Source organism: Takifugu flavidus, chromosome 19, assembly GCF_003711565.1.
Source record: "Takifugu flavidus isolate HTHZ2018 chromosome 19, ASM371156v2, whole genome shotgun sequence".
Lineage (NCBI taxonomy): Eukaryota > Metazoa > Chordata > Actinopteri > Tetraodontiformes > Tetraodontidae > Takifugu > Takifugu flavidus.
Genome location: NC_079538.1, coordinates 9,192,579 through 9,202,214, shown reverse-complemented (window position 1 = coordinate 9,202,214; position 9,636 = coordinate 9,192,579). Strand labels below are relative to the sequence as shown.

At 41.5% G+C, this 9,636-nt stretch overlaps 2 protein-coding genes across 3 annotated transcripts; one reads left to right on the top strand and one right to left on the bottom strand.

The window, feature by feature from the left end:
- The first annotated feature begins 2,663 nt into the window (after nt 1-2,663).
- Nucleotides 2,664-7,057, top strand: rsph9 (radial spoke head component 9). 2 transcript variants are annotated; one of them, XM_057017143.1, is made up of 5 exons: nt 2,664-2,986; nt 4,361-4,481; nt 4,723-4,852; nt 4,947-5,093; nt 6,738-7,057. In XM_057017143.1, the coding sequence occupies exons 1-5, from the start codon at nt 2,760-2,762 to the stop codon at nt 6,896-6,898; spliced, it is 786 nt and encodes a 261-aa protein (XP_056873123.1). In that variant the 5' UTR covers nt 2,664-2,759; the 3' UTR covers nt 6,899-7,057. The 2 variants fall into 2 exon arrangements, with proteins under 2 accessions (XP_056873123.1, XP_056873124.1); XM_057017144.1 differs by lacking the exon at nt 2,664-2,986 and adding an exon at nt 3,023-4,070.
- A 151-nt stretch (nt 7,058-7,208) lies between these two features.
- On the bottom strand, nt 7,209-9,354 carry mrps18a (mitochondrial ribosomal protein S18A). The gene is made up of 6 exons (XM_057017145.1): nt 9,174-9,354; nt 8,634-8,665; nt 8,343-8,447; nt 8,132-8,255; nt 7,648-7,720; nt 7,209-7,524 (listed from the first exon to the last, which is right to left on the bottom strand). The coding sequence occupies exons 1-6, from the start codon at nt 9,319-9,321 to the stop codon at nt 7,380-7,382; spliced, it is 627 nt and encodes a 208-aa protein (XP_056873125.1). The 5' UTR covers nt 9,322-9,354; the 3' UTR covers nt 7,209-7,379.
- Between the last annotated feature and the right edge of the window lie 282 nt (nt 9,355-9,636).

Genomic DNA, 9,636 nt, shown 5'->3' with positions numbered 1-9,636 from the left:
AATTTGTATATAAACATGGTGCCGGCCAATCAGGGCATCGCGTGGGACGGTGCCCACCAATGGGAGCGTCTGGCGGCGTCGTGTTCCATGGCGCTCCCATCTTTTGTCCTTTAGGATTAGTGCCGTGGCAACGCTGGTAGCCTGGGAGTTGAGTTTCCCAGACCAGCGGGTTCAGGACAGAAACAGACCGCTCGTTCCAAGCATTACTTCCTCCTCAGCCAATTGGAACGCAGAAGTGAAGTGGTGTGTCTGTGTGTCACTCCATGGACCTCAACTCTAAAACTTCCACCTCTGCTGCCAGCACTAATGAGGTGCCATCCGGGGGCTACAAGCTTAAAGTGTGTTTGTCTGTGTGTGAGTGGGTGGGTTGGTGAGGGGCTGTCCTTATGTGCTCCCTTCTGTGTGGGGTACTCTGTAGAGAAGTCACCCCACTCTCTCTCCCTTTTCTGTTGGTGGACTACATTAGCCAAGAGGGCAGAGGGCCAGGCAGCTGAAATCACCACTGCTCACGAAGCATGTGACTCCAGACCGAGGCCCTTTTGTTTGGACAATTACAACCGACACATAAAGCCCTGGAAATGAACTGGGTCACGGAAGTAGCCAAGCGTGGGAATGATCAGACATTTCAAATTATTATTAGAAACGTGCGTTTTCTTAGGTTTTGCTGCTCAGGCAAAGTGCTTAGAACCGGGGGTATAGAAACAAACAAAAAAGACTATTTCCTCTGCTCTTTTTTTAGAAAGATTTAGCACCAGTTATGATCCACACTAGCATGAAGTTTGACAACAAAGCCAAGGGGAGCTGTCAGAATCTTAAACTTGAAACATTGTGCAGATTTGAAACCAGGATCAGCTCATCCTACAGGGTCAAATCCAAGCCAACAAAATGCACCACGTTCATTTCTAAATCACATTTTGGATCCTGGTCCGTGCTGATGTTCTTTATAGTTTTCAGTGACTTACAATAACAACCGCCTTATTAGCAACAAACTGCCTTCACAAGAGAAATGACCCCCCATTTCCTAATTGCTGCTGCTTGACATTAAATTAGCTGGCTGAATGCACGGCAGTGGGGAATTGCCCGATTTCCATTAGCTGTGTCTTTTTATAGCTCCAGAACAACAGCGAGTGAGCAGTAAACAGCAGTGCTAATGTTAGGAGGACACACTTCATTTCCCAGTGAATCACCTGTGCGTATGTGGGCAATTTAAATGATGGGCCCTGCCACTAATGCTGAAAACAATAGATTCCAAACAGGTCTGATGCAGGTTTCATTTTACAGACGGTATTTTCTGGCCCGTGGACTGCTTCTAATATCTTTGTTTAATCAGTGCTTTAATCCAGAATCCTTATATACTTAGATTTCTGATGGCATTCAAACCCCAATACCAAAAAGGATCGCGAGGCACTGTCCAAAATCATTTGTTGGACAGTATCCGATTGTGTTTGAAAGGTAACTTAAACCAGCTTCACACTGCTTCAACTGGCTAAGACTCCTGGAGCGGGGCCAGAATAAACCAAACAACCCATGTCAGTTTCATGTCTTTTAAACAGGATTTCCTCCACGCTGCGGAGAGAAGCCAAGGAATTAAACATTACTCTGACTTCTTGTATACACAGAACGAACCAGTCCCTTTATCAGGTTTAGGAAGGTCATATATTTGATGCTAAAAAGAAAGACCAAGAAAGGCTTCTGGCATTTAAGCCTCTTAAGCGTCTGATTAAGCTGAGTCAATGTTCCAGTTGGAGCAGACAGGACGATATTTTATGAATATACTAAATGAGGGAGAGGAAAAAATAGAAACCTGTATACAGGAATGAAGACAGGGAAAAGCAAAGCAAATGTGTCACATTTAACTTTGCCAGATTTTGCAGATGGGGCCAGCTGATCGTGTGGGTCATCCTTAAAAAGCAAAGAAAAGCCCAGCTGAAGGTTCTTTTTTCTTTGAATCTGGGTTATGAATGACCACAGGATGCAGGTAGTAATTAATGGACTGTTACATACTGCAATAGGCACCTTTTGATCAGGCGGTTTCCATTACCCCCTAAAACAAATACTCATCTGTGGAGTAATTAAGGGTACAAAGGTGCCCTAAAATTGTTTCTCCAAAAATTTCCATGTGTTGTTCAGTCATGTTAAAGGGATCTAAGCATGCATCCTGCCAGCTGTGCAAAGGGCTTAACTGGTTCTGTCTTCTAAACACTTTTGGTGCCAGAAAATAGCTGCCAGACTTTGTCAGTGTAAGGAAAGGGAAAGTCATGAGATCAGATGGCTGATTTCCATTCGGTTTCCTAGTAACAGTGGAATGCTGCACTTAGGAAAACACCTGTTGTCTGTGTAACCAGACTACCAGTAATTACAACCATAACAAAATCATAAAACATTGCACACCTAGATGTCAAATAGAAACAAGCAATAAGCAACAATGGGACAGCAGTGACTGCTATGAAGTTCTTCCAATATTTCTGATATTAGTTAAACAATTGTTTTGGTTTTTCAAAGAACTTAGAAATAACACACAAAGAAACACACAAAACACACAAAACACTCGACTGCTTCTGTGTGTAACAGCCACCGTTACTCTATTTAATATGTGTCTGATAAATGTGCCAATAAAGTTATTTGGAAAAAAACAGCGTTGCTATGACAACTGAATTGTTGTCATTAGCGCCTAGCTTAAAGGTTCTTTGGCGTGCCGGCTAATTAGGTACAAGAAGGAAGTTGATAATAGTGTTTAAATTGTAGTTTGATCATTACTAATGGACTCACAGTCGCTGCAATATTCTTTAGAACACGTCGCCGGTAGCGGATATAAACTAAATATTGAACAACAAGCCGCTTTGCAGACTTCTATTTTAATCATGAAGAAAAACTACAAATTCCAGCGAGTCCTGTTTTGGGGCAAAATATTGAGTTTAAAAGAGGAATATTTTATCGCCCAGGGGAGAGGAGAAGACGAAATGCAAGATAAAAGAAACCTCTATAGGTAGGTTTTCCTTTTACCGCTATTCTTAAAGTCCCTCTAGCCGTATTTTTAAAAAAAAAGAAAAGAAAGAAAGAAGCGTTAAAATTTTAAATATTGTATAACACTTTTGGAAAGTATGTATTCTGCAAATCATGAAAGTAAAAAGATCCAAAAAATCCCATTAAGACTATGTTTCAAGGTACTATATATAATAAAAGGGTGGATGAAAATCCGGCTCCTATGGCAACTTCTGCTTCCAAATGATGTCCATCTTTATGCCCTGTATCACCCAAACCTGCTTTCCACTCTACTGGGGTCACCTGTTTCAGGCAGTGGTCAGGGAAAAGTAGGGAGACGAGGTGTTCTGTTGAAGCGCTTGACAACCAGCCGTGCGTCCAGACCTCAGCAGCATGGATGCCGACGCCTACCTAAAGAATGAATTTCAGAGGAGGAGAACGAGAGGCTTATGCCAGCTTGGTGCCCACTCTGCATGAACAGCTCGCCCACCAGCAGTTCCAGTTCAACCCTCCAGCAACTCTGCGCTTTGGTGGCGTGAGGGAGAGGGAACTCCTATCAGTAGAGAGGCCTTTACAACAGGGTTGGGACCCTGGAAATTGAGGCCCTCCTCACCTGTAAGCCACTGTTATGTTATCTTGACCTTGACCCAGTGACCCTTAACTATCTCCTAGTGGGGTACAGAGGGGTCACTCCCCCAGGTGAGCCCAGAAGTGATTTTTGGCCAGGATTAAATAGACTTTGAAGCTTCTTTTTCAGGATCAAAGGTCAAAGGAGCTTTGATTTAAAAACGATATATAATATGACAAATCAATGCACCCCAGCCCCTGCTCAACAAATTAGAATAGTTTGAAGTATTCATTATGGACTCAGGGTCGCTGCATTGTTCATTAGAACACGTTGCCGGTAGCGGATGCAATCTAAACATTGAACAACGAGCCGCTTTGCAGACTTCTCTTTTAATCCTGAAGAAAAACTATAAATTCCAGCGAGTCCTGTTTTGGGGCAAAATATTAGGTGTAGAAGAGGAGTATTTTATTGCCCAGGGGAGAGGGAAAAATGAAATACAAACTAAAAAGAACCTCTATAGGTAGGTTTTGCTTTTACCACTATGGTTCTCCTTAAAACTCTTAATAGTTTATATTTATGGAATAACCAACTTTTTTGAAGCCAGGGAAGGAAGACTCAAATTGTTTTCCCATTATCTTATTTGTAACAGTGCTAAAGAATTTAAATTTGAATATGTGTTATAAAGTTAGATGCCATTAGAGGTCCTCAATGGCCACTTTCAAATGATGACTTCACGCACCGACAGTGTGTCCAAACTAACCCGTCAGTTTTGATGATATGTGATTGATCTGTGTTGTGGGTGGCCTTCAGCTTCAACTGCATCGACTGGTTATTGCTGCCACCCATCACGGAAGACATGATGAAGGCAGTGTCCGTTGCTGCAAAGGGCCGCTTCAGGGGGGACCCCTCATATGTGTACGAGCACCTTGAGGTTAGCAGTTTGATAAATTGTGTCGAATCAGAGGATTATACTGGGATTGACTTCTAAAGGAAATATGTAAGACTTTTACCCTGGCATTAAATACACGGTCAGGGAAAAAAAGCAGGACATTGTATGCTATCAATGTTTGCACACAGCATATACCATATATACAGACACATGTAAACATGCATAGATTTATTTTGGTAGATTGAGTACATTTATGGTGTTTTTATTGAACCCTTGGCTTCAGAGCAAAGTCAGTGAGGAGAATAGACTGGCGGTGGTCATCCATCAGATCGATGAGGAGGCGTCAGTGGTACCCAGAGGGGCCTTCATTAGGGACCTACGAGGACTTGTCCAAGTCAACCGCAGCTTTGCTGGTAAATAATTTATACTGGGCCATACAGTTGCACTGTGTGTGTGTGAGAGAGAGAATATTGTTTGATATCAGGAGCATTTCCCATCATTCCTCAGGTCTGTCTCCTTCCGAAGCAACAAGGCTCTCGAACTTCCTTCACTTCAGAAAGCCAAAGAATCAGAAGAAGAGACGCATCCTGGAAATGGCTGATTTGAACCCCGCTATCGACTTCCTGGATGTTGTGAGCGATGACGTTCCAAAGGGTAGGTCACCAATGTCAGGTCTAAAGTGGAATAATCTGAATCTGCATCAAGCTCTTGGTCTGCCTTCTAATAACAGGTTTCTAAGATTAATTTTAAAAAACAAAGAAACTAAATGTTACTGAATCATGTATGAAAAGCAGCATTACCGTAGGGAATTACCTCATTTGTGTGATTATTACTGATGTCCATAGAATATCAGTGGAAAAAAGTGAGCAGAGTATTTGGTGATGTAACAGAGAATAAATAAAAACCTCCCCTCTAAATGAAAACAAGGAATGACTGCAAAAATGTAACATTAAAATGAATTTACTACAGCTTTAATGTCAACACATTTGCCTGGAGGAACAGCTTTGCTGGACGCATGTCAAGAGTTTCCCAACGCTTTAAGGATGCACTTTTTTTTCTGTTGGAATAGTTTTTGGGATGTTGGATTCAGAACTAAGAGACACTGACCTCAGATTTATTCTGATTATTTCCATAATCTGAGGGGATAGTTTCTACATCCAGTTATTTAAATTTTCAAGATGAACCCCAGATGCTTTCGTAGACAGAAGATTCACAGACTCTAATAAGACTTTTAAATGAATAAAACCATTGAATTGGCCAATTTAACTCATGCATTACAGAAAAGCTGCACTAGCGCGTCCTTTTTCTAAATCATTTTTTGGCAGCTGCATTATTGTGGGGTAATGGAGCTTAAAAGACATGTTTGTATGCTCAAATCCTCGTTCTGCCATTTGAGTTTTTGAACCGTTTAACAAGAAAAACAACCCCCGGAGGCAACTTGGGGTCAAACGATAATACACGAGGAAGGAATAAAAATATTAATTCTGCTGTGTGAGGCGAGGCCACTTGTCCTCCGGGCCTTGAGGAGCATACGTGAAGTTCAGATCTGGACATACGGTTGTCTGTATATAGGTGGAGGGGAGGGGGAGAGGTGGTCATAAACAAACACTGAGCAGATGTCCAGTTAAGGAGTGCTTCCATGTGTGTGTATGTTTGTGTGTGTTCTTTAAGTCGGTGCGGATGTCAACAGGATCATCGCAGCGGCAGATACGGCACAGCTGCCACACTTGCTGCAACCATCTGAGCAGCAGACCCCATGTTTGCATGGTTTTTTTTAAAGGGACCCCAGGGAAAACATGATGTATCTACTCTAAAATACCAGTGCTTTCCTCTGAGACCTTGAGCTGGACTCCCCCACTTTTCAACAGAACCCCTGCACTGGTTCTCCCTCCTAATTTATGGCTTGAGGTTTCTCCTGCAGCAGCAGTAAAAGTATAACCTGGAGGCCACATGTTGCATATTACATTCCATTCCTTTCCTCACATTTTAAAAATCATATTTTAAAAGCTCTATGCAACTTAAATTTTAATAGAAACATCTTCCATTTGTGTGATAGATGTACTTTGTTTAAAAAGAAATAATCCCTATTATTGTATACAATTCCCTGGTTACTACGGACGCGCCCAAACCTATTGAGAAACATTAATGCTGCAGACTTGAAGATCTGAATATTTTCTAAAGGATTTGGCATTTGTGTGTGAACCTAATGACACTGGACTGAGCATCAAGAGAGCCAGAACATGACGAGACTGCTTCTTATTGTTGATGTTAATTGCCTATGAAATGTTGTCTCCTTAGGATCGTGGAGTCTTCAGTTAGAAGGTGCTGGCCAAGTGTGCATACTGCGCAGCCTCCTGTGGCCAGGCCTGACGCTCTACCATGTGCTGATGACGCCACAGCATGGTTATATTTATATCGGGAGCGGGATGAAAAATTTGGACCTTCCTTTCATGCTTTGAAGTCAGCCAACACCATGTTTCAACTGTCTTTAATTCTGCTGACTTTATCCATTAAGTAACAAGATATGGCAAATGCAAAATATGTGTTTTCACTCTCATATTGAAGCAAATAAGGCTGCTGTCATTGCTTTACAATAAATGCTGAGAGCATTTTATTCACATGCTGGTGTGGTCCAGAGTTTCCACAGTTCGTACACCATCTACTTTGAGACTGGAGCATTGACCCCAGATGATGCTCACATTAAGCTGACACAGAGTTTACCTCAAGGGCTTTTGGAAAATTGACAGAGAAAAAATGGGTGTTTCTAGGCGGGGTTCAGCATGACTCAAAAGAGTGACGCATTTTAATAAACAGATGAGTGCAAGAATACAAACGGAACAAGCGTTTCCCAGAGCCTCCGGATGAAGGGCAGTCCTTTCGAAGGACACGGCCCACCCACTCTCCTCCGGTTGCCACACAGATTAGTCTGGCCTCTATCCTTCAGTGTTTTGTATATAGGGGCTTCAGACTATAGCGCACATTGTTCTTGAGCGCTGGGTGTCCAACATCCATGCGTTTCTTACACCACTTCAGCCCACGTTTGTAGATGGGTTTCACTGACTTGATGGACCAGCGCGTCAGGTATCTGTATAATAAATAGCAGATGTAGAAGACAAAACAAATCACATGCCCCAGTTGCCAGGGGACAGGCACTGCAAACAGATGGATAATGGAGTGGAACCTAAGCAGACACACATGGAAACATTACCTGTTAAGCTGGGGCTTGGGCCTCTTTGGGACATGGCCCTCTGGAAGTTTCGGTTTGTGGTCAGGCAGCAGACCTTGAACAAAGAAAAACAGGGTTATGTTTCGGAGCTGGCAATATGTGACAATTAAGAGTAGAGCAGGCAGTGAAAGGCAGAAGACAAACAATCTGTTTAATTCCATTCTTATGGTGTAATTCACACACACCATCCGAGTGTGAAAAGCTTAAATTAAATTATCATTTGCCCAAATTACAGCATGACTTTCCCAACCGAATTTAAAAGCAAAGCAGGAATATACACTGAAATGATCAAAATGAATATACAGTGATAAAACAGCATGAATAGATAAATTAACATATTTAAATAGTAAATAATGTAAATAATAAACTGCACTACTTCAGAAGGCACAGAATCATGACAATATATATTTAAATTTAGAGAGGATGGAGATAAAAATTTAAATAGTGCCCAGGAAAGAAGACTGACCTGCTCTGTGGGCCATTTGGACACAAATTGCTATCTTACGATGTTCTTCTGGACAGAGACCTGTGATTCTCTTTGGCAACATGCCTCCATCTGACCTAATGAACTGACTGAGCAACAGCACGTCCTGGAGGACAGCGAAGGAAAACCAAAAGACAGTCAGACAACAACGATACACTTTTTACAGTCAACACTTGAGTGCTGAGGAATTTACCGTGTAGTTATATTTGTGCTGTAGATTCCATCTATAGATCGGACACTTGGCCGCAGGATTTGGAGGCTGTGGCGCTTCTGGAATATCCAATATCACACCTTGTATCTAATGTATAACATGACAATAAAACACACAGCAGCATTTAATTTACAGTGGTTAAAAGACTGGGAAGTTCGTTGACATTGCTGTCACTAAATATAGTATAAATATATAGTATTATACTATTATATAGTATAAACATAGTATTGTCTGTGAGTTTTGTTAAAAAAACTGTTGCGTGTTTTCACGTACCGTCGTCGTTTTTCCTTCTTGTGTCTCAACCACTGAAAATCATAAAACAGTATTTACATTTTAAGAATACAGACGTCAAATATTAGACTTAAATAATTTAAAATAAATATTACAAGGTTACTGTGACAGGTTATACAATGTTTTGCATGACTAAATGACAAACACGGTAAAGTGCAAACGATAGAGATGTTGAGCATCAACAGTACCTGCACGAACGTTATCGAACAGTACATATAAGTATTTATGATTTAAAAGGTCTGTGGAGGTTCAACATAATCCACATTTGGCGATTTATAGTTGCAGGGCTTACCGAGTTGGTAAAAGCGATGTGCACGACGATTGTATAAACTGACATTTTTATACTTCACACGACCACTTAAAGGGCGGTTTGTTAAAATGCTAACGATTGTTCCCACTTTCTTTGCAGTTTTTGTTTAAATGAGGTAACATTAGTCACCAATAACAAGTGTAGCACGTTGGCATGCTATGCCAGCTAGCCGAGCTCCGGTGCTAATTGCCACATTTCCTGAAATACATCACCTTGTCGGATTCCTCTGCACTGAATGGTGGCAGCACTGATCCGGGGAACGTTTATCCACTTTTGGCAATTGACTTGGACATTTGTGGCACCTAATTTTAATCCTGCGAATGAGTTCAAAACCGTCCTTAACATACTGCGGGTCGCCATGTTTAATGTTGACCTTTTTTCTTTTCCGGGTTTGTAATATCGCGAGATAAACGTGCGCGAACAACTTCAGCTTCATTGTGGAGTCAAGAATGGACTCAGTTCAACAGACTGAATTATTCGCAGCAGTAAGTAAATTGCAAAACAATCCACATATATTTGTATGGCATTTGCAGATGTATTTGATAGATTAAAAAATAAACAATGAAATCTTAAATAACCCACATGGTTTGTACCACACTTGGATAAAAGCACGAGAGCAAGCACGAGAGAAAGTGAGGGAGCACGCCAAACTTGTGTAAATAAAGGGTTCAGCTA

Bases quoted from the DNA above. Each gene is read 5' to 3' on its own strand.
- rsph9 (XM_057017143.1), top strand. From the start codon at position 2,760: ATGGACTCACAGTCGCTGCAATATTCTTTAGAACACGTCGCCGGTAGC. The intron at 2,987-4,360 runs GTAGGTTTTCCT...GGTGGCCTTCAG, and splicing joins GATAAAAGAAACCTCTATAG to CTTCAACTGCATCGACTGGT. The intron at 4,482-4,722 runs GTTAGCAGTTTG...CCTTGGCTTCAG, and splicing joins ATGTGTACGAGCACCTTGAG to AGCAAAGTCAGTGAGGAGAA.
- mrps18a (XM_057017145.1), bottom strand. From the start codon at position 9,321: ATGGCGACCCGCAGTATGTTAAGGACGGTTTTGAACTCATTCGCAGGA. The intron at 8,256-8,342 runs GTAAATTCCTCA...GCTGTCCTCCAG, and splicing joins AGCACAAATATAACTACACG to GACGTGCTGTTGCTCAGTCA. The intron at 7,525-7,647 runs GTAATGTTTCCA...TTTATTATACAG, and splicing joins CCCAAGCCCCAGCTTAACAG to ATACCTGACGCGCTGGTCCA.